General features: G+C 37.7%; 1 protein-coding gene across 4 annotated transcripts in view; it reads right to left on the reverse strand.

Moving 5' to 3' along the window:
• The window catches only part of SIK3 (SIK family kinase 3), a 246,185-nt gene that overhangs the window by 75,410 nt on the left and 145,590 nt on the right, over window positions 1-25,185 (reverse strand). For all 4 annotated transcript variants that reach the window (XM_079929787.1, XM_079929785.1, XM_079929786.1 and 1 more), the window contains exon 4: window positions 11-172. In XM_079929787.1, coding sequence (XP_079785913.1) covers window positions 11-172 — 162 coding nt within the window. The remainder of the gene's footprint in view (window positions 1-10; window positions 173-25,185) is intronic.

Here is a 25,185-nt window from a genome sequence, read left to right on the forward strand (position 1 = left end):
TACTTCTCACCTGCTATTTTGATATTCAGATTGGCATCCAGTAGCAAATTTTCAGCTTTTAGATCACGATGAACAATATTCCGACAGTGACAAAAATAGACAGCTGCGACAATCTGTTTGAACTTCCGACGGGCCTCCTTTTCTGCCATTCTGCCATGGGCCACCAGGTGGTCTGCGGCGAAGAAGAATACCGTCAGTTCTTGTTTTGGGACAGTGGTATAATTTCAAGAGTTAGACAGAAGGAGTGATACAAGTGGGCCCAGCAAATGAATGAGTCAAAGAAGTAAAACAAACAAATGGAAAACAATACACTTACAGTCCTGATTTGTATCTATAAAAATTCATTAGTAATGAGCACCCAAACTTCGTTAAGTATAAATCCCATTACACATACATATGCATAAGAATACACTCGCCCTACCATAAGGAAGGAAGAGCTGTGAGGGATGCACATAATGGTTTTCTTCAAGGACTGTAACACTCAACACCTTCCTGTGCATATCTCCGTTGCAAAAGATTATACAGCAAACATGCACATGAAGATACACAGCAAACATGCACATGAAGATAAGTATCAGCAATATTTCCTGTGCTAAAGGGTGAGTCAAAAAGCAGAGTCACAATAATCAATCACTTTAGGAAAGAATAGACAGAAATTAGTCATTGCTGAGAGGGGAAAACCTGCTTTATATAGGATTCTGTTTAGGCTAATATCTCTTCTGCTTTCTCAAAGGTTTACAGTTTGACATAAAAATGTACTTATTTGGTGACTATTATCTGGAATGCACAGTAATATGCCTGCATCTTTACATTTGCATTTACTGTGCTTACCAAATATTTTTAAAACTATGTTATTAATTTTTACAGATAACATCAATAGAAAACCATGTGAGTTTCTACCACTTTAAATGAAATAATTTCATTGGCTATGTCACTAACTAAGGTATAACAAAAGAATTTACATGTGATTAATTTTGTAATTCTATAAATCAGGCTATCCTCTATATCTAAAAAGGAATTGATTGACATATAATCAATGTCGTAAGTTCTATAACACTTTTCTAATAGTGGAAGTACGGTTATATTGAACCAATGACATACATATCTTTAACCCAGTTCTTCATCTGACAGCATATACGGATCACGACAGCTGATGGCATCAGAAATGTCAGTGACACAGTTTGCTCTGTTTGAAATCTGTAATAGCTCATCAGCACTATCCTTAAATCAACTGATCTAGCTGGAAAAAAGACACATTTGCCATCATAAGCAACCTGAGATAGTGGGAAAGTGGAAAATTAGACAATATAAGTGTATTATTTTTTGTTTTTTAATAGTACTTTCAGTAATACTACCCAATTGTTTTGGCACCATCTCCATCCCCCATGGGACAAGTCAGGTGAATCTTTTCTTCATCACAAAGAAGAACTTTGAGATAAAACATATGCACCAGTAATGACTGACAAGATTAACAGTTTAGGACACGAAATGGAGTGGGGGTGGTTTGAAGAAGGGGGCAAAATGACAATCCACCCACATATCAGATTTTCAAATAATTCAAAGTACATTCTGACCACAACGGACATTAAACTTTGGAGACCAAATACATTAGTAATTTTAACAACGTTATAAGTAGTTTATTTAAATTATTAAGAAAGACCCCTCAAAGGAGTTGTTATAATTGTTAGAGTTATCAATGACCCACACATAAGATCTTTGAAGCATTTCCCTCAAAAACAATCATTATTATGGCCAAGATCACCAATTTGGTAGAAAGAAAGAGAAAATAAGAAGTGTTTAGCTTAGATGTTAAAAGGACTAGGATACAGCTTTCTACAGGAGTTTAGAGGTGGTGATAAGTGAGCTCACACTCTGGTATGTTTAGGCTTCTGGTGAGATCTGTCAAATGAATTTCAAACAACACAAGGTCCCCAACTAGGGACAGGGAGTGAATACAAGCTGTTGAAGAATTGGATGTCCATCAGATGTGGACACCATGCTCCACTTGAAGAGGCCATTCTCTCTAACAGTACCTGCTCCTTTGACCCACTATTTCTCTTCACCCAAGGCCTAATTATTCTAATAATGTGCTTTAGCTGCTAAATCTTGTCTAATTAAAGAGCTTTGAAGAGACAGCTATTCTTGAGAAATACAAAAATAAACCCTTATGAAGGTTTACCCTCAGAAGCTCATTTGGCCAAGCCACCCATTAATTAAAATGCCCAGGAGACATTCATCTGGCAGTAAATACTAATTACCAGAACACATCAAAGTGCTTCTTAAATACAACAGAATGATTAATTTAGCAATTTCCAAAATAAGTGATTTTCTTTTATTAAAAAAACCTCTTTGTATTTTCTAAGTACTTTGTTTTCCTAAAATGATTGGAAAGTTCTCAAAAATGTTACATAGGCCAGGAGCTGGTAGAATGCAGCCTAGTTCTGTTTTATCTCTACAATGACACATCGGTTGTCCTTGGATGAATCATTTATACTGCCAATATTGCCACCTCTTGATCTGCTAAACAGAAATAAATTCTGTTACATGCTATGGCCAAAGAAAGTATAGCATATTTGGGAATAAACTTGTACTTTGACTAAGAGTTAACATATATGACATAATTTTAACTTTCAAAGACATTAAAAAGCTATTTTTTAAAAAGGTCCACTCATTACTACACAAATACTATTTCAGCATTTGGTTAATAGATCATAAGGATCTTTGTTCAGGATTCTGTAATGCTTGAAAGTGATTATTATTATACACCAATTGTACTGTTACACGGTTCTGGTTACAAGGTATTTGTGATAGCACACTGGGTAAAATGGCTTAAACTATATAGTACTTTCCATAAAGATACCTACAGTATCCCTACAGCTAAGAATATAAAGAAGATACACAATTTACTTTTTTAAAAAATGTGTTGCCTGCAAACGTCAGATGTTTCTTACTAGCCATTGTGTTTGATGTTTAAGTTCTTTCTTCTTTGGGAACGTTGTGCTCTTCCCCACATACAGGACCTTCATACTGGCTCAATGTCATTCAGACTTTAGCCTCTGCTTTTATTTTTGCCCATCTTATTACCACCACCACCACCCCCCGCCTCCAGCCCCTGTTAGTTTGCTTTCAGTGTAAGCCTACAGGGTCTAGTGGGTGTGCCAGGAAGCCAGCAGCCTGCAGCGGTTTTTGGTCCCTGCTGAAATTGCCTTTCAGCTGCCTGCTGACAAATGGCTGCTTTATGTTCATGTGTGCTCCATAGGCAGGCAGCAAAAATTCTTCAAGTTCAAATATGACATTTAACTTTCAGCGAAGAAACCCAGAGCAGCAGTAGCCCAGCCTGGACTTAACACAAACTCACAGCATTTGAATACATACTGGGGTAATTTCAGAAGGCAAATGAAACAAATAGCTCCCAAGCCACTCAACATTCAAAGTAAAATACATTCTGCAACTTGTCAGGATAAACCCACTTGCAAGGAACTCTAAAGAGTTGTTCTGCTTCTTCTGGACAGTTTAGTGAGCTAGTTCTCCGAAATACTGGGCAAGATGCCACCCATACCTCCAGTCCCAAACACCCCACCCTGCAACCATGACCCCAGCCCCCCATCCACACCCCTGAGTCTAGCCAATCTTCACTCCATCACAGTAAGTCCCTTTTCACCATCAATTAACTACTACTCTATTTAGTTGCCATTATACCTCTGGGGCAAATTTAAAGTTTTTCTCTATCACAGCTTCAACCATTTCAACCCAGACAAGGATGAGGTGACTCTCAATTAAAAGGAGAAAACGGTTCTCCTGTTTTCAAGTTCTTATCAAAAGTGAGGAGCCTGTGAAATAAAAACAAAACAAAACAACAACAAAAGAAAAAAGTAAGGAGTCTAAGTTCTCTTTCTCACTTTCCAATCACCATAAATAACTTGGCACTGGATTTCTGTAATCTTTTTTATCTGCTCTTCCTCACAAAATCAAAAGTAGTTAGTGACACTAAGGGATTTATACACCTCACGAGGAGTATATCATTAGAAGCGGAGGGAATGAATTCTGAAGTTTCAAAAGTCTTAGAGCACCAGCGTTTACAAAGTTTGCTTCAGAGTTCACTGCTTTTTCCACAGTGAATTGCTTCAAATTCACTGTTTGTAATTTTGTCCCAATCTGACTCAGGAAGAAATATCTTGTGGTACAGTTAGATTCTAACCTTTCAAAGAGCAAAAATACACATAAGGCAGTCTTAACGTCCCTAGACCAGCATTGCTGGAGTGTCAGAGGCACGCCACTAATGGGGTAGCGGTGGGAAGCCAACATTTCTTAAAATAAGTCACTTTCCCACTATAAACAGACAGTGTCTCCATTTGTCTGCTAAGTCTACAACATCTAAGATCCAAAACACTAGCTGAAAATGAACATACCCTGATAGCAGGTCAAGCAACAGGGCAGAAACTTTTCATTTTACATGATGAAGAAATAACCCAGTCTAGAATGGGAAAAAGGCGGCTCATGTGCTAAGCTTAGGTGGCTACCTGGAAAGATTTCTGCCAATTCCAAGCTAACCACAGCTAGCAGTTCTTTGCTTTGCCACTCAGTTCTATCATTTCTTCTTTCTACACTCATGGAAACGACTTCCTGTTTATCAAACAAATGCTTCTTTCCAAAAGAGTCAGGGTGAGGCCAAGATAACTCAGCTTCCTGGGAGAAGGTTAACAAGAGTGCACTCAAATGTCACACTGTCCCTAACCCTCGGAGGCCCCAAGCTGCCAAGGACTAGAGGAAGAGGGCTTGTTATTTGGTTTTCCTTGCCAAGATTCCAGCTACCTCATACCAGGCCTCTTTACTTGTTGCTGCTGATGGTTACCATCTCTTTTCTTCATCCTTCCAGTGGTCCAGGCCAAAAACCTTGCTGTCGCCTTTCATTCTCTTTCTTTCATACCCCACATCCAATCCATCAGCAGATTTTATAAAGTCTGCTGTCAAAGTACATCCAGAATTCAACTATTCCTCACCCTTATCCCCACCCCACTCTAGTGCCACCAACCTAGTCCAATAGCCATTATCTCCCTCCCGGTTTACTGCAGTAACCTTAGAATAAACTCCTAACCAGTATCCCTGATTCTGCCCTTGGCTCACTGCGATCTACTCTCAAAATGACAGCCCAGATAAGAAGTCTTTTTTTTTTTTGAAATAATTACAGATTCACAGGAAGCTGCAGAGATAGTACAGAGAGATCCCATGTACCCTTCACCCAGTTTCCCCCAATAGTTAAATCTTACATAATTACAGAATAATATCAAAACCCAGAACCTGACATGGGTAGAATATGTGTATACTCCTATGTCATTTTATCACATGTATAGATTTGTGGAACTACCACTGCAATCAAAATACAGAATTATTTGGAGTTACTCATTACTGAGTATTCTTGCAGGCATAAAAACAAAATGTCCACTATTACTTTTTTCTGTCTATCCCAAATATTAAACTTTTTCCTTCAGGGCTCTGAGAAAACACAATTTCTTTCTGATTCACTTACAGTCACAAGATATGCTTTAGTTCTAAAAGTTTTAAGCTAGAACTATTTCTATTTTTTTCCTATGCCTTCTTACTCATACAAAAGAGCTTTGCATGTGACGGATGCTTAATAATTACAGATTAACTCAGGGAATATCCACCAGAAGAAAGACTATATACATATTTTTGTACTCTTCATCTTGCCACTAACAAAGTTTGTAAACTAAGCATGGTTTATGTTAAGGCTTTATAAAAAACAAACATGCTATTCTTTTGATACAAAGTCTGTTTACATTAATGTATAAAGGAGGATTTGTTTTCTTATAGTTTCTTAAAAAAATACTTCTAGACTAAGTATAAGCCCAGGTAGCCTATGAAATAGGATCCCGTATATTCTTAAAGGCCTTTCAAGAATGTTATTCAGACTTCTCAGATATAGTGCAAATGTTTCTCGTGCTACACCAGTATACTAGCAAAGGTGGGTTAGCTAATTTTGTAATACAGAGATTCTTCCCTGATTCCTAGTATAATTGCAGGTTCCAAATCCAGCCCATTCTTTCTCTGAAGCTTTCCCTAACCTACTCATCTACTCTAGAAGAACTGGTCCATAATTTGTATCTAATGGCATTTAGCATATACACCTCTGTAACATCAGTGAACAACTGTATTACAGTTGTTTCTTAACATGTGTATCTCCCTCTCCAGACCAGGGATTCTTAGTCCATGGATGGGTTTCCACCCACGAATCCTGTAAGGTAAAGGAAAATATGGATAGTGTGCTTCCATTTGTGTAGTAAGGAAGAGGAAATACAAATTTGTATGTGGGTGTATGTATGTATATTTAATTTATACATTCTAAAGGAAGTAATATTAAGTGAGACACTTTTTAAAATGGTTACTTATCAGGGAATGGAAAAGGGGTGGAAGCTAGAATTTCCTGAATGTACCCTTTTTTTACAGTTTTAGTCCTGAAAACATGTAATGTCTTAAATAACTTACACAATTCAGAATTGAGTCAAAGAGAAGAAAAATTTCTAAAAATTGAAAGCAAATTGGAAAAAAAAAAAGAACGTAACTCTGAGTTAAGTTGCGACATAACCAGAAAATAATTTTTTTAAGTGACAATTGAACACAGTATTTTGCCTATGCATCTTTAATGGGCTATATCCTGAGGACAAAAAGAACCAGCAGTCTCTTTAATATTTGTAATAATGTTGGTATTACTTTGAGTCAGTCTTGCCCTCACTCTCATGTAATTACATTAAAGTCATTTGAAACCACAAATTTTCAGCATAAGAGAAATGAGACATAAATACATAATATTCAGGAAGTAGAAACACTGAAATCTTAAATTTCAATTGGAATGTTAGTACAAACTTGTATTTTACTTTTCTCTCTATAAAACCCACACATTTGCTACCTCTGTGCCCTAAACAGGCCTCTAAGCAATGACAACCCAGTAGTAATATAAGCATCCCTAGGGGACAGGCTGAAGGAACCAGAGCTCCCAGGAGAAATGTTTGATTCCAGGTCTGAGACAGGAAGTGTTCAAGATAAGCCTGGAACATCTTACCTAAAAGCAAGGAAGCTATTAAAGACTAATGGGATCAGGGACTTCCCTGGTAGCGCAGTGGTTAAGAACCCACCTGCCAGTGCAGGGGACACGGTTCGAGCCCTGGTCCAGGAAGATCCCACGTGCCTCTGCGCAACTAAGCCCATGCGCCACAACTACTGAGCCTGCGGTCTAGAGCCTGCGAGCCACAACTACTGTGCCTGAGTGCCACAACTACTGAGCCCGCACACCTAAAGCCCATGCTCCAACAACAAGAGAAGCCACCGCAATGAGAAGGCTGCGCACCACAACGAAGAGTAGCCACCGATTGCCCCAACTAGAGAAAGCCCACGTGCAGCAACAAAGACCCAAGGCAGCCAAAAATAAATTAATTTTTAAAAAAAGAAAGAAAGAGGGCTTCCCTGGTGGCGCAGTGGTTGAGAGTCCTCCTGCCGATGCAGGGGACACAAGTTCGTGCCCCGGTCTGGGAAGATCCCACATGCCACAGAGCGGCTCAGTCTGTGAGCCATGGCTGCTGAGCCTGTGCGTCCAGAGCCTGTGCTCCGCAACGGGCGAGGCCACAACAGTGAGAGGCCAGCGTACCGCAAAAAAAAAAAAAAAAGAAAGAAAGAAAGAAAGCTATGTGCAAACACACAGCTTTAAAAAAAAAGACTAAAAAAAAAAAAAAGACTATTGGGATCATGTCAAAAGAACACAGGAGTCAACTTAAAGAGGCTTCCGCTAGCTAAGTGGAGTAATTTGAGCATCAAAAGAGTAATAACTCAATGGACTGAAACACTTCAAACATGTTAAAATCTGTAAGTTCATAATGATATTACAAAATAAACAAATAAAATCAACTTCATTGGTCACCACTGGTGATTGCTAGGGTACCAGTTCATTACTCTGAAATTTAATACATAATGAAAAAGAATCACGCATTTATTTTGCCTTTATTGCAGTTTCTAAATAGTTTACAGGCAAAGTTCTTTACAGAAGAATTAGAGCTAATAAATGCAGAAAGAATGAGAGAATTAAAAAATCACCATTTTGCAACTTCTAATGAAGTAATGTATTATTAGGCAACTAAATAAGAGTGGCTAAAACATTTGATCAAAAGTGGATGAGAAACTTTATAAAAACTTTATGAAACTTTATACATCACTAAAAGTGGTGAAATCGGACATTATACAAATCCTGAAATGATGCAACAGTTAGACTATGATGTATTCCTCTCCCCGACCCCACCAAGGTGACCCTTATTTAACCAAACCACTTTACAATAGAAATAGTGAGCCAGAGACAACATGCTGAATGATGCAATAAGGATCCAAATCCAGAATGTGGGAAATTTTACAAGATGATCCAGTTTCTTCAACAAATAAATGGCATAGAAAAAAAAAAAAAAAAAAAAAACGTGTGTGATGGCAGGAGAGAGAAGGGGTTGTTATAAAGCATAAAAAATTTAAGATACTTATCAACTCTGGACTTCGTTGCATCATGATATGAATAAACTATAAATAGATGTTTTGAGACAATTGGAGAAAGCTACGAAACATGGCCTGCCTATTAGTTAATTTTGTTGGGTTTAAGAATGGTATTATAGACTTTAGTTGATTATGAAGGATTAGCTGATACTGGATTTACTCTCCCACTTTAACCAACTATAAAATTTGGACTGTTTGCAGACATTGGGCAATAACCAACAAAAGGTTATGATTCTTCAGAGAGAGAAAGCACAAGAGTTGAGTCCCATATTCACCCCAAACCACAACCTATGAAAACAGATCAGAGTTAGGGGCTGGTAAGGCAGTTAGAATTTGGGTGGCAGGAGAGCAGAGAAGGAGAGAGAAGCAGAGGAGGAACATCAAAAGTTACAAAAGAAATTCTGATGAGGTCTTGGCCAACTCTCAAATTGCATATGAGCAAAAGCAAGACTATAAAAGGCCTAGCATTAGAAAGTTGCTGGGAGGATGAAAGCTAAAGAGAAAATTTTAGAGATTATACAGTGCACAGGGGATGCTGGCGTTCAGATACAGCTTACAAGGCAAGACCTTGGTGAATATTCTACATATTCAGTGGAGAGCCCAGAGGACAACACCCTGGGAGTAAGGGCTGTGCCATGGGAGTAAGGGCAAAACTAAAACAGAACCAACATGACAATGCCTAAAACTAATAAGCCTCAGCATGATCAAGTTGATCCATCATAATTCAACCTCCTGCCAGCACAACTCAACATTGTAGAAGATAACATAATCCAGAGTCTTTATAACGTGTCACTCTTAATACCCAGTATACAATAAAAAAATTACTAGACATGGGAAGAAGTAGGAAAAGTGACCAATAATCAAGAGTTTAACGTCAACAGAAGCAGAACCAAAGATGACTTGGATATTGGAGTTGGCAGGCAAGGACTTCAAAAATGACTGTGATTAATACGTTAAAGAAAACACAGGGAAAGATGTACAAAAAGGATAAGATGGAACACGTCAAAGGAGAATCAGTCTCTAAAATATATATAATTTATAGGGACTCCCCTGGTGGCGCAGTGGTTTAAAGAATCTGCCTGCCAATGCAGGGAACACGGGTTCGAGCCCTGGTCCGGGAAGATCCCACATGCCACGGAGCAACTAAGCCCGTGTACCACAACTACTGAGCCTGTACTCTAAAGCCCGAGAGCCACAACTACTGAGCCCACATGCCACAACTACTGCAGTCCATGCGGCTAGAGCCCGTGCTCCACAACAAGAGAAGCCACCGCAATGAGAAGCCTGTGCACCGCAACGAAGAGTAGCCCCCACTTGCCGCAACTAGAGAAAGCCCGTGAGCAGCAACAAAGACCCAACACAGCCAAAAATAAATAAATAAAATAAAAACATTTTTAAAAAGTAAAAAATATATAATTTATAAACATATTCTAAAATGGCAAAACACCCGAAATTGAGAACTTATTGGATAGGTTCAACAGCTGGCACAGCAAAAGACAGGATTAGTGACCTTGAAATAAATATTATTGTTAAGTTTTAAAAAATCCTTATATGCAAGAGAAAATATTAAGTATTTAGATGTGAAATGATATGATTTCTTGATTTGCTTTAAAATACTTTTAACCAAAAAAAAGTTGGGGGAAAGGATGAAACAAAACCAGCAAAATATTAATAACTATCAAAACTAGGAGATGAGTACATCAGAGTTTATTATACTATTCTCTTTCCTCTTACATATATTTGAAAATGCCTATAAAAAGAAGTTTTTAAAAATGGAATCTATCATTTGCACACCTATTTTCATAACAGCATTATGTGCAATAGCCAAAAGGTAGAAACAACCCATGTATCTATCCATCCACAGATGGATTTAAAAATGTAGTATGTACATACAATGGAACATTACTCAGCTTTAAAAAAGAAGGAAATTCTGACACATGCAAACAACGTGGATGAACCTTGAAGACTTTATGCTAAGTAAAATAAGCCAGTTGCAACAGGACAAATACCGTATGATTTCACTTTTATGAGGTACCTAGAGTAGTCAAACTGAGAGAAAGAACATAGAATGGTAGTTGCCAAGGGATGCGAGAAAGGTGAATGGGGAGTTGTTATTTAGTGGGTACAGAGTTTCAGTTTTGCAAGATGAAAAGAGTTCTGTAGATGGATGGTGGTGATAATGCGAAATAATTAACACCACTGAACTATATACTTAAGAACAGTTACAACAGTAAATTTTATGTTATGTGTATTTTGCCACAGTTTTTTTAAAACAACAAAATCTCTCTCTCTCTCTCTGTCCCTCTCCCCCTCCCTACCCCACATGCACACACACACAGACACCAGCCCAGAAAATATCTTCAGGATATCAAAGTTTGAAGGCACACTGAAATAAAATGAACTAATTCCAAAAAATGAGCTAAAAATCTCTTTATATGTCAAATATTTTAAAATATTATGACTAAAATATCTTTATTTTTCTAGAAGTTTCACTTTGTCAGAAAAGACTTCATTTTCCAAAGACTTCATTTTCATTTAAAAAAAAAACAGTTCAGAAAACCCTCAGAAAAAATATTAATACAGGAGCCAGGTAAAAATATTCCTTTTGCTCATTCTCTGGGGCATTTATTTTTACATCATGATAGAACCAACAGGATGGTCAGACAACAACCATGAGTAGATATCTGGCAGTAAAGTGAGGTCATCGAACTGTAAGTTTCCAAGCACTAAGCACAGGTGGCTTCCTCATATACCTTGGGCAGGTTACAAACATAAATGCTAAAGTCATGTCTGCTATTGAGAAAATAAAACCAAAAAATGAAGAATAATGAATGGGAAATTAATTAGGGAAGGAGACGGAAGTAAACTGTTTTAATTGAGGATGACTGAATGAGATTCAGTGATACAGTTATTTGCTTCTGTCAGTAAAGCCTTAGAAAACAGCTAGTTCTTGTAGCCAAAGGGAGTAAATAATTTAGTGAGAAAACAGTATTTTAGTTATAAAAATATATAGAATGTCGTGAGGATTAAATAAGAAAAGCATGTTACAACAACAACAAAAGCACCACCCAAAACACAGTAGTGTGTTCAAATAAACAAATGTGATAGTGTTCTCAAACATTTAGGAAGTTGAAAGATAACATATGTAACACTTAACACAATATCTGGTACAGGATGGTTATACAGTTTAGTCTTTCCCATTCTCTGCTCTGTAAGTGAGTCTGAGGGTCCCATAGCATAAATAAACGGCTTTGCGAGAAGTTCTGGGTTCCACACATGTTGACACTTTTAGGAAATGTCATTTTTAAGGCACTGAGAATGTCCATAATAAATCATACACACTTCAACACAGTACTGTTAAGTTAATAATTTATTTTAAATGCTCATGAGTTCTGCCTGGTATTCAGGAAACTTTTCTTGATAAAGTGCTGGATTTATAACTTCACAGTCTCAAACAGGAAGTTTGGGGATATATATCTAAAGAAATCATACTGTGGAAGTTTTAAATTATGAGTTTAGTGGTTTACAGAACTAACCAGCTTCTGAATTCTGTTTATAAAATTAAACAGACTGGGCTTCCCTGGTGGCACAGTGGTTGAGAGTCCGCCTGCCGATGCAGGGGACACGGGTTTGTGCCCTGGTCCGGGAAGATCCCACATGTCGCAGAGCGGCTGGGCCCGTGAGCCATGGCTGCTGAGCCTGTGCATCCGGAGCCTGTGCTCCGCAACGGAAGAGGCCACAACAGTGAGAGGCCTGTGTACCACACACACAAAAAAAATTAAACAGACTCACACTGTCATGGCTGCCCCTTTATAATACAGTGTCAAACAGTCATTTCAATAAATCAATTGAATGAGTAATAAATGCTCATTCAATAATCATTTATTGAAGCCTATTACATTGCTTAGAATTCATAATCTTTAATGTCTTCCTCTGCAGTTATCCAGAAAACAAAAAGGTGTTTTCCTCCCATGTCAAAAACTCATTTAACTAAAATATGTTACGGAATAACATGAAAATTCCGTGCTTGACTTCGTTATACTTCACTGTGATATAATGAAATAAATATACTGAGTGCCTACTATATGTTAGACACTGCATTAAATAGTGAAGATACAGATGAATAAGATTCAAATGTCACAATCTGCAGTCTAGTGACATTCTTTCATTCAGTTAGTCTTTCATACAACTGATCAATAAATATTTAATGAACATGTATTCTCTGCGGGCACTTTTCTAAGTACTAGAGATTTATTAGCAAGGCTCAAAAGTTACAAAGTCCTTACTCTTAAGAGGCTTATATTTTAGTGAGGTGAGACAATAAGCAAACAAACAAACAAATAAATAAATGTCTGTTGGTGATAAGGACCAAGAAGAAAAATAAAGCAAGGAAGGAAATACAGAGTAGTGGGCCAATAGGAAAAGTGAGATTTCAGACAGCATGGCAGGCAAAGACCTCTCTAATAAGGTAACATTTGATAAGAGACCTGAAGGAAATGGAAGAGAGAGCCATGTGGATATCTGGGGAAAGAGTATTTCAGGAAGAAGAAATGGAATATGTCAAGGCCTTAACGTGGGAACATATCCAGAGTTTAATGAACAAGAAAGAGATGCTGGACTTCCCTGGTGGCGCAGTGGTTGAGAGTCCGCCTGCCGATGCAGGGGACGCAGGTTCGTGCCCTGGTCCGAGAAGATCCCACATGCCGCAGAGAGGCTGGGCCCGTGAGCCATTGCTGCTGAGCCTGCGCTCCGCAACGGGAGAGGCCACAACGGTGAGAGGCTCGTGTACCGCAAAAAAAAAAAAAAAAAGAAAAAGAAAAGAAAGAGATGCCAGTATGAAACGGGGGAGAGTACTAGGTGCTAAGGTCAGAGAGATAGCTGGAAACCAGGTAACATAGAGGTTTATAGACTATGCATTTATTCCAAATAGATGAGAAAGCCAATAGAAGTAGAAAGCGGAACGGGAAGATTCCACTTTCATTTTAAAAGAATCGCTCGCTGCAGTAGAGGAATCAGGGCAAACTCAGGGAGCCTGGTTAAAGGCTATTGCCATAACCCTAGCAAGAGATACCTATGACTTCGGTCAGATTGGTATTGGTGGAGGTGGTGGTAAATGACCAGGTTCAGCATATATTCTGATGATAGAGTCACCCAGATTTACTGACGGATCTGGCCCAAGGTATGAAAGCAAAAGAGAAATTAAGTATGACTCTATAGAAGTTTTTGGTGTGAGCAACTGGAGGCACAGAGTTGCCACTATTGAGACAGGGGAGACTGGTGAAAAGAAAAAGTTGGTGAATGGAAATCAAGAGGTCAGTTTACATATGTTAAGACTGCGACATCCATTAGACATCCAAGGGGAGATGTCAAGTAAACAGCTGGGTATATAAACCTAGAGTTCAGAGGGCAAGTAAGACTGGAGAGTTAAAATTTGGAAGCCATGGGACTTCCCTGGTGGTCCAGTGGGTAAGAATCCGTATTCCCAATGCAGGGGGCCTGGGTTTGATCCCTGGTTGGGGAACTAGATCCCGCATGCATGCCGCAATTAAGAGTTAGCACGTTGTGGGCTTTCCTGGTGGTGCAGTGGTTGAGAGTCTGCCTGCAGATGCAGGGGACATGGGTTCGTGCCCTAGTCCAGGAAGATCCCACATGCCACAGAGCGGCTGGGCCCGTGAGCCATGGCCGCTGAGCCTGCGCGTCCGGAGCCTGTGCTCCTCAATGGGAGAGGCCACAACAGTGAGAGGCCTGTGTACCGCAAAAAATAATAATAATAAAATAATAAAATAAAATAGTTAGCATGTTGCAACTAAAAAGTCCGCATGATACAACTAAAAAAAAAGATCCCACATGCCACAACTAAAGATCCCATGTGCCACAACTAAGACCTGGCACAGACTAAACAAACAAATAAATAAAATATTTTTTAAAATAAATAAATAAAATTTGGAGGCCAGAAGTTTCATGGGCCATAAAAATCAATTAGGGAGTAGATGTGCATAGAAGAAAAGAGGTCCAAGGACTACACCAAGCAGCACTCCAAAATTTGGATGTCAGGAAGATGAGGAGGATCTGGCAAAAGAACCACCAGAAGAAAAAGTGATCAGTCAAGGGACTATTGTCTAAATTACTCAGTCTAGTGCCAGTAAATGACACAGAAATACAAAAGAAAAAAACTCAACTGCAAACAGTGGTATAGTAGAGGTATGCTCAAAGGAAGAAGGAAAAAGGCAATAACTCTCGAGCACAATCAGGGCAGAGTTGACAGAAAGCATAACATTTGAGAAGAGTCATGAACGTTGAGTAGCAATTATAACAAAGAAAGATAGCTGGGCTTTTGTATCTTGTGTTCTGACACGTCCTATGGATAATCAGCCTTCCAACCAATTCCTCTGAGGACAATCCCTTTATAGACATTGTGAAGTAAAAAAGGACAGTATTCTACAAGAGATCAGGAAGTAATGTAAACTCGTCTGAGTCCCCACTAGCTTCAGACTACCATGGGACATGCTAGGGTACCTGGTAAACCCCTTTCTGCCTCTCTTGCCTTCATAACCTCTAGCTAACAAGGCTTTGAGCCTTCTACATTCATTTCCTACCAAAATTACTATTTTTACTGATGACAACACAACCGGGAATGGGTTTTTTTGTCTTTCATTCCAAATCAAGTCAGCTGCCCCTGGCAACAAAGATGCTAGTTTTAAGGCCAGCCCAGCCTTGGATTACATTATGTTTCCCCCTGGGGAAGAGGTGCAGGATGTAGGGGCTCAGGAAGGAAAGCCAAAGACTCCCACTATTCCTACCACAAGTTCAAAAGATTTTCATGAATTAAGCTTCTCAATTTGATGTTTGCTACTGGTTCATTTTCAGAGCCCTAAATGGGTGTTTCTAACAATTTTGTCTAGTTTTATATTTTTTTCTTTGGAGAGAAGATATTCTTAACTCTGTTACCATCACTTTTTTTTTTAATATTTATTTTATTATTTATTTGGTTGTGCCAGGCCTTAGTTGCAGCAGGCGGGCTCCATGGTTGCAGCTTGCTGGCTCCTTAGTTGCGGCACGTGTGCTCCTTAGTTGCAGCCGACAGGTTCCTGAGTTGTGGCTCACCAGCTCCTTAGTTGCGACAGGCAGGCTCCTTAGTTGTGGCATGCAAACTCTTAGTTGCGGCATGTGTGTGGGATCTAGTTCCCTGACCAGGGATGGAACCCGGGCCCCCTGCATTGGGAGCATGGAGTCTTAACCACTGTGCCACCAGGGAAGTCCCACCATCACTTTTATTTATCTTATTTTCAATTGCTACGTCTGTACATATTTTAGAGTTCATTTATTATATTATATAACATTTATGCACTCATACCTCACCCCATTACATTCTGATTTCTATTCTTATTACACTAGTGAAACAGCTCTCTTTAAGAATACTGAGAACATCTTTGTCTCAAAGCCAGAAGTTACCTTGCATTCCTTATCATATTTGACTTTTCTACAGCATTTAATACTGCTCCTTTTTGAAATTCCTATTTTCCTTGGTTTTTATAACACCGCAGTCTTATTTCATCGACAGTGGCTTTTCATATTTTATGGCCTCATTTTCAACTTAAATACAAATACTGATGGTAAGAAGGGTTTCATCCTTAAACCTATTCTTCCATCTTTAAACATACTGATGACCAACTACCATCTATCTGCTGATGGAAACAAAATCCCTAGGCTCTATCTTATCCCTGATTTCCAGATTTCTATATCCAATTACTTGATGGACAACTTTCACCTAACTGGTGCCTCAAACTAAATATGTCTAAAACAACACACTTCATCTGATCTGTTTTTTTTTTTTAATTTATTTTATTTATTTATTTTTGGCTGTGTTGGGTCTTCGTTATGGTGCACGGGCTTCTCATTGCAGTGGCTTCTCTTGTTACGGAGCATGGGCTCTAGGTACGTGGGCTTCAGTAGTTATGGCATGCAAGCTCAGTAGTCGTGGCTCGCGGGCTCTAGAGCACAGGCTCAGTAGTTGTGGCACACAGGCTTAGTTGCTCCGCGGCATGTGGGATCCTCCGGGACTAGGGCTCGAACCCGTGTCCCCTGCATTGGCAGGCGGATTGCTAACCCCTGGGCCACCAGGGAAGTCCCATCTGATCTGTTTTTAACCCTGGTATTCTTTATCTCAATAAATGACACTACTACTGTCAAAAACAGGATCAGAAATCTAAAAATCATCTTACTGCCCTCTTAACGCATTTTCTCCTTTACCTAGCACTGTACTTCCCAATAGTTTAGTAACCTTTGATATGCTTAATTAATCTAAAATTTCAGGAATACTGCCTACTTCTTTTACATAAACAATGATAAAATAAAAAGCCTTGAGGAGAAAAGGTGAAGTTGTTATTATATAAGTAGAGGAAATGCTACTAATTTATACATACTAGCTCTGCAAACAAGCTATTGCCTATGCCTAAATCTCACAGTAATAATACCCATCTAAGAAAATCTGTCTCACCCTCTTTTTAAATGGGGACTTATAACAAGAGGGTAAAAAAGACTTCATGTTAAGATTGTTTTGCTGCTATGTCTATTTTCAAAACAGAAATTTGGTTTATAGTTATAATAAAAGATCCTCCCAGAAATACTTTATTGAAGTCATTCTACATGGAAGAACAGATTCTTCAATCTGGTGAATGGGAAAGAACATATACTCTGGAGTCAGGTAATCCTCAGCTCTGTTACTGATTAGTTATAGGACTTTGGCAAATTATTTAGTGTTCCTGAACTCCAGTTTCTTCGTCTGTAAGATGATGGCAAAAATATCTATGTTACAAGATTATTGTGAAGTTAAAATGAAAAAGATGAAGTCACTACCTTACTTCAATACGTCATCATTCTTAAGTATTACTATACAGTCTCCTAACTGGTCTTAGAATGTTCCATCCCAATTCTTCCTTATATGGCAATGATTCAAGATGAAATTCAATTCTTTTACATGGTTGGTTCATTCATTCATTCACTTACTCTTTCAGTAGTTACTGATCATTTCCCTCAGTAATACTTGAGTCCAACAGTATGAACTGGAGAGCAAGAGGAGCCATGGAGTTGAATGGTGAGCAAAAAACAGACATGGCCCCTAAACTTGTGGAGTTTGGTGCCTGGTGGGAGAGAGAATCCACTACATAATTACAGAAAGAAATGTAAAACCGAACTGATATCAGTACTGCCAAGAAAGGATACAGTACAATGAGAGGGTGTGATAGGGGACTTGGCCAAGTCAGAGAAGTCTTACAAAGCTCTTTACTATGGAGCCTTTCCTATCAAACCAGCCTTATTTGCGGCCATTTTCTCATACATAGCCTATATTAAAACCATACTAAACAACTAAATGAATATGAAATACGCCACGTTCTCTCTCCTCTTGAAATCTTTTGAACATGCTACAGCATTTCTGAAATACCTTGCTCCCCCAGTTAATTCCAGAAAGTATCCAAAGATACAGTTCTTACACTACTTCTTTAAAGCCTTCACCACCCATGACATTAATATTAATCACCTGATTATGTTGGGGTATGCCAATTCCTCTACCTGACAACTGATAACGTTTGTAAATCATTAATATTAATGATTTAATATTAATATTTAATATTAATTAATATTAATTAATATTCTGAGATTATGCCAAAATCCTGTCCCCATCTGTATTAGTTCCCTTAGGGTGCTGAAACAAATTACTACAAAATAGGTAGCTTAAAACAACTGTAGTTTATTCACTCACAGTTTTGGAAGCAAGAAATCCAAAATCAAGTTATCAGCAGGGACTCACTCTACCTGGAGGTTCTAGGAAAGAATCTTTTCTACACCTCTTCTAGCTTCTGGTCACTGTCAGTTTTCCTTCACTTGTGGCTGCATCACTCCAATCCACTTTCTTCTTTTTCAAGATTGTTTTGGCTATTCTGGGTCTTTGTAATTCTACATAAATTTGGAATAAGGATATCAATTTCTACAAAAATGTCAGCTTAGATTCTGATGGGGACTGCGTTGAATCTGTACATCAATTTGAACAGCACTGTCATCTTAACAATGTTAACTTTTACAATCAATGAACATGGGATGTTTTTCCAATCATTTAGATGGTCTTAAATATCTTTCATCATTGTTTTATACTTTTTTGTACTTTTCAGAGTATAAGATTTGTACTTCTTTTGTTAAATGTATTCGTAAGGGGCTTCCCTGGTGGTGCAGTGGTTGAGAGTCCGCCTGCCGATGCAGGGGATACGGGTTCGTGCCCCGGTCCGGGAAGATCCCACATGCCGCGGAGCGGCTGGGCCTGTGAGCCATGGCCGCTGAGCCTGCGCGTCCAGAGCCTGTGCTCTGCAATGGGAGAGGACACAACAGTGAGAGGCCCGTGTACCGCAAAAAAAAAAAAAAAAATGTATTTGTAAGAATGTTATTTTATTAATGCTATTGTAAACTGAACCGTCTTATTTCTTTCATTCTCACATTGTTCACTATAAGGATATGGGAATACAATTGAACATATTACTCTTGCATCCTGCAACCCTGCTAAACTCTTATATAGTTCTTACAGTTTTTTAGTGGATTTGTTATGATTTTCCATATACAAGATCACGTTGTCTGTGAATAAACTGTTTTACTTTTTCCCTTTCCAACCTAGTGCCTTTTATATCTCTTTCTTGCCTAACTGCTATGGCTAGAACCTCTAGTACGATGTTTAAATAGAAGTGGAGAGAGATGAAATCTTTGTCTTCTTCCTATCTGTGGGGGAAAACATCTAGTCATTCACCATTAAGTGTGATGTTAGTTGTGAGTTTTCAGACATCCTTTATCAGATTAAAGAAGTTCCCTTCTATTTCTAGTTCGTTGAATATTTTTATCATGAAAGAGTGTTGGATTCTATCAAGCACGTTTCTTCATATATTGAGATGATCATGTTATCTTTCTAAATTTTAAATGTATTGGACTATATATAGTTGATTTACAATGCTGTGTTAGTTTCACATGTATAGCAAAGTGATTCAGTTATACATATACATATATTCATTATTTTTTAGATTCTTTTCTCATATAGATTATCACAGAATATTGAGTAGAGTTCCCTGTGCTATACGGTTGGTCCTTATTAGTTATCTATCTTATATGTAGCATTGTGTGTGTGTTCATCCGAAGCTCCTAATTTATCCCTCCCCCTACGTTTCCCCTTTGGTAACCATAAGTTTGTTTTTGATATCTCTAAGTCTGTTTCGGGTTTGTAAATAAGTTCATTTGTATCATTTTTTAAAAATTTGATGCCACATATGAGTGATATCATATGATATTTGTCTTTCTCTGTCTGGGTTACTTCATTTAGTATGATAATTTCTACATCACCCTTGTTGCTGCAAATGGCATTATTCCATTCTTTTTTATGGCTGAGTAATATTCCATAGTAAATAGGTACCACATCTTCTTTATCCATTCCTCTGTTGACATTTAGGTTACTTCCATGTCTTGGCTATTGTAAACAGTGCTGCAATAAACACTGGGGTGCATGTATCCTTTCGGATTACAGTTTTCTCTGGATGTATGTCCAGGAGCGGGACTGCTGGGTCATATAGTAGTTCTATTTTTAGATTTTTAAGGAACCTCCATACTGTCCTCCATGGTGGTTGTACCAATTTGTACCAATTTACATTCCCACCAGCAGTGTAGGAGGGTTCCTCTTTCTCCACATCCCCTCCAGCATTTATTGTTTGTAGACTTTTTGATGATGGCCATCCTGACCAGTGCAAGGGGATACCTCACTGTAGTTTTAATTTGCATTTCTCTGATAATCACTGATATTGAGCATCTTTTCATGTGCTTTTTGGCCATCTGTAAGTCTTCTTTGGAGAAATATCTTTTCAGGTCTTCTGCCCATTTTTTGATTGGGTTGTTTGTTTTTTTGGCTTAGAGCTGCATGAGCTGTTTGTATATTTTGGAGATTAATCCACTGCCAGTTGCTTCATTTGCAAACATTTTCTCACATTCTGTAGGTTGTCTTTTTGTTTGTTAATGGTTTCCTTTGCTGTGCAGAAGCTAAGTTAAACTAGGTCCCATTTGTTTATTTTTGTTTTTATTTTCATTACTCTAGGAGGTGGATCAAAAAAGATACTGCTGTGATTCATGTAAAAGAGTGTTCTGCCGATGTTTTCCCCTAAGAGTTTTATAGTGTTTGACATTATATTTAGGTCTTTGTTCCATTTTGAGTTTATTTTTGTGTATGGTGTTAGAGAATGTTCTAATTTCATCCTTTTACATGTAGCTGTCCAGTTTTCCCAGGCCCACTTCTTTACTCCACTTTACATGCTTGCCTGTTTTATCATAGATTAATTGACCATAGGTGCATGGGAGATGATATGTTACCTTGTATTTTCTTTTATTGATATGATGTATTACATTCATGAATTCTGATATGGTGAACCAACCTTGCATTTCTTGCATGTGGATAAATTCTACTTGATCACAGTATAATTCTTTTTATATGTTGCTGGATTTCATTTGTAAGTATTCTGTCGAATATTTTTGCATCCATAGTCATAAGAGAGACTGGTCTGTAGTGTTTTTGTGTTTTTTTTTTGCGGTACGCGGGCCTCTCACTGTTGTGGCCTCTCCCGTTCGGAGCACAGGCTCCGGACGCACAGGCTCAGCAGCCATGGCTCACAGGCCCAGCCACTCTGTGGCATATGGGACCTTCCCGGACCGGGGCACGAACCCACATCCCCTGCATCGGCAGGTGGACTCTCAACCACTGCACCACCAGGTAAGCCCCTGTAGTGTTTTTTTTTCTTTTCCTTGTGAAGTCCTTGTCTGGTATTGGTATCAAGTATATATCAAGTGTATATATATATATATATATATATATATATATATATATATATATATATATGTATGTATGTATATGTATGTGTATGTATCAAGTACTCCCTCTTCTACTTTTAGAAGAGTTTGTGAACATTTGCTGTTAACTCTTTTCTAAATATTTGGTAGAGTTCAGCAATGATCCTCCAGACTTGGACTTTCTTTATGGGTGGTCTTTTGATTCCTGCTTCTATCTCTTCACTTGATATAGATCTATTCAGATTGTCTATTTCTTCTTGAGTCAGTTTCAGTAGTTTGTGTCTTTCTAGGAATTTTTCCATTTTATCTAGGTTAAACAATTTGTTCGTGTACAATTGTTCAAGTATTCCTTTATAATAATTGTTATTAATTTAGGGTCAGTAGTAGTATCTCTTCTTTCACTTCTGATTCTAGTGTTTGAGTGTTTCTTTTTTTCTTGGCCAATCTAACTAAAGATTTGTCAATTTTGTTGATCATTTCAAAGAACTAGCTTTTGGTTTCATTGATTTCCTCTATTTTTTTCTATTTTCTATTTCATTAAATTCTGCTATAATTATTATTCCCTTCCTTCAGCTTGATCTTAGGTTTGGTTTGCTCTTACTCTTCCACTGTCGTAAGGTAGAAGACTAGGTAATTGATCTTTCTTATTATAGGCATTCTACAGTTATAAACTTCCCTCTAAGCACTCCTTTAGTTGCATCCCACAGGTTTTGATATGTTGTCTTTATTTTCATCCATCTCAAAGTACTTTCTGAATTTGCCTTTGACTTCTTCTTTGACCCATTGCTTACTTTAAAATACACTGCTTAATTTTTACATATTTGTGAGTTCCCCAAAGTTTTCCTGCTATTCATTTCTAATATCACTCCGCTGTGGTTGTAAAACATTTTGTATTACTGCTAAAATTGAATAAGTTTAAATTTTATGCAGGTTTGTTTTATGGCCTAGTATATGGTCTATCTTTGAGAATGTCCTGTGTTTACCTGATAAGCATATATATAGTATTGTTGTTAGGTGGAGTGTTCTATAGATGTCTGTTAGGTATAGTTGGTTTACAGTATTGGTCAAGTCTTATTTTTCCTGTTGATCTTCTGTCTACTTTTTCTGTCCATTATTGCAAGTAGAGTATTGAAGCTTCCAACTATTGTCACTGTCTATTTCTCCCTTCATTTCTGTCAGTTTTTGTTTTACGCATTTTAGTGCTCTGTTATTAGATACATGTTTATAACTGTTATAGTTTCCTAATGTATTACCTTCTTATTATAGAATGTCCCTCTTTATCTCTAATAGTAGAAATAAAGCTATTGTGTTTTAAAGTCTATTTTGTCTGATATCAACGTAGCCATTTGAGCTTTCTCATCATTGCTGTTTGCATGATATATAATTTTCCATCCTTTTACTTTCAGTCTATTTGTATCTTTGAATTTAAAGTATGTTTCTTGTAGGCAGCATACACTGGACCATGTGTTTTTAGTCAGTCTAACAATCATTGCCTTTGCATTAAATTATGCCACCCATTTACACTTAATATAAGTATTGATAATAGCTGGATTTATACCTGCTGTTTTACTTATTGTTTTCCACATATTTTATGTCTTTTTTTGTTTTCTATACCACCATTACTGCTTTCTTCTGCATTAAGTGAATATTTTTTAATGAAGCATTTCAACTTCTTTAATGATTTTTTACATTATAATTTTCTGAGGGTTTTTTTTAAAATGACTGCTCTAGTGTTTAGCATGTATATTTTATCTTATCCAAATGAGCTTCTGATTTACACCAGGTGATTATATAGAAGGGTTTCTGCTTTATAGCATCATTTCTTTTACCCCCTTTTTTAGTGTTTTTGCAATAAAATTACATCAATTAATGTTACAAATGCAACAATACATTGCTATATAATTATTTCTGTGCCATGTGTAATGACTTCCTTAGCCTAATGCAGTTTTTCTCACACACATATCCTTTGTACCGTTATTGACAAATATATTACACATATATTACATTATAGCCTTAACAATGTATTTTATATTCAATTTATTTTTAAACAGGTTAAAAGAAAAAAGGAGAAAGTATGCATCTCTTATGACTTTTATAATTACATAATGACACTTATTGGTGCCCTTTGTTTATTGTGTGAACTCAAATTACCATCTGAGGTCACCTGCTTTTACCTTGAAGAACTTCTTTTAGTATTTCTTGTAAGGTGTATCTGTCAGAAACAAATTTGCTCAGTATATATATTTTTCTTTATTTTTTGGCTGCGTTGGGTTTTCATTGCTGGGAGCGGGCTTTCTTTAGTTGCAGTGAGCGGGGTCTACTCTTCATTGCACTGCTTGGGCTTCTCATTGTGATGGCTTCTCTGGTTGCAGAGCACGGGCTCTAGGCAGGCGGGCTTCAGTAGTTGCAGCACGTGGGCTCAGTAGTTGTGGCTCGCGGGCTCCAGGGCACAGGCTCAGTAGTTGTGGCGCACGGGTTTAGTTGCTCTGCGGTATGTGGGATCTTCCCAGACCAGGGCTCAAACCCGTGTCCCCTGCATTGGCAGGCAGATTCTTAACCACTGTGCCACCAGTGAAGTCCCTCCCTCAGTTTCTGATTATCTGAGAAAGTCTATTTCACCTCCGTTTTTGAAATATATGTTCACTGGTATAGGATTTTGATTAATAGTTTTTTTTTTCCTTTCAGGGCTTTAAAAATGTTATCCTATTGCCTTCTGGCCTCCGTTGCCTCTGCTGAAAAGTCTGCTATCTAAACCTACAGAACTCCCTTTAAGTGACGCATCATTTTTCTCTTGATGCTTTCAATATTTTGTCTTTGACTTTCACTATTCTTACTATGATGTATCTGTTTGTGCATCTCTTTGTGTTTAATCCTGATTGGATTTTATTGAGCTTCCTGGATATGTAAGTTATTGTTTTTCAATAAATTTATGAAGTTTACAGTCATTATTTCCTTGCATATTTTTTCTGCTCCTTTCTCTCTTCTCCTGGTACGCCCATTATAAATATGTTGGAGCACGTGATTGCATCCCACATTTCTCTGAGGCTCTATTCATTGTTCTTAATTTGTTTTTCTCTCTGTTCTTCAACTTGCATAAAAAGCCTATCTACAAATTCACTTCTTGTTCTGCAGTTCAAATCAGTTAAGCCTCTCTGATGAATTTTTTAATTTTAGTTATTTTACTTTTCAATTCCATAATTTCTTTTGATTCCTTTTTTTAAAAATTTCCATCTCTTGAACATATGTATATGTATAACTGATTCACTTTGTTATAAAGCAGAAACTAACACACCATTGTAAAGCAATTATACCAATAAAGATGTTAAAAATAAAAATAAAAAATAAAAAAATTTCCATCTCTTTATTGATATTCTCTATTTGATGTGACCCTATAATCATATTTTCTTTCACGACTTCAATTGTGAGTTCCTTTATGTCTGTGAACATGTCCATAATGGCTACTTTAAAGTCTTTTTTTGATAAATGTGGCCTCTCTGACAGGCAGTTTCTGTGGCCTGCTTTTTGTTGTGGCCTGGGTCATACTTTCCTGTTTCTTTATATGTTTCATAGTTTGCTGTTGTTGGAAACCAGACATTTTAGATAACATGTTGTACCACGTCTAGGTACTGGTACACCTCTACCCTTCTGGAGCATGTTCTTGTTATTTGCTTGTTTATTTGTTTAGTGACTGGCTGGATTGTTTTAGTGAAGTTTATTCCCCCATACACAGTGATCAGCTTCTAATGTTGTTCCTCAGGGGAGGCACAGCCTTGGTATATC

The sequence above is a fragment of the Stenella coeruleoalba genome, assembly GCF_951394435.1.
Source record: "Stenella coeruleoalba genome assembly, chromosome: 8".
Taxonomy (NCBI): Eukaryota; Metazoa; Chordata; class Mammalia; order Artiodactyla; family Delphinidae; genus Stenella; species Stenella coeruleoalba.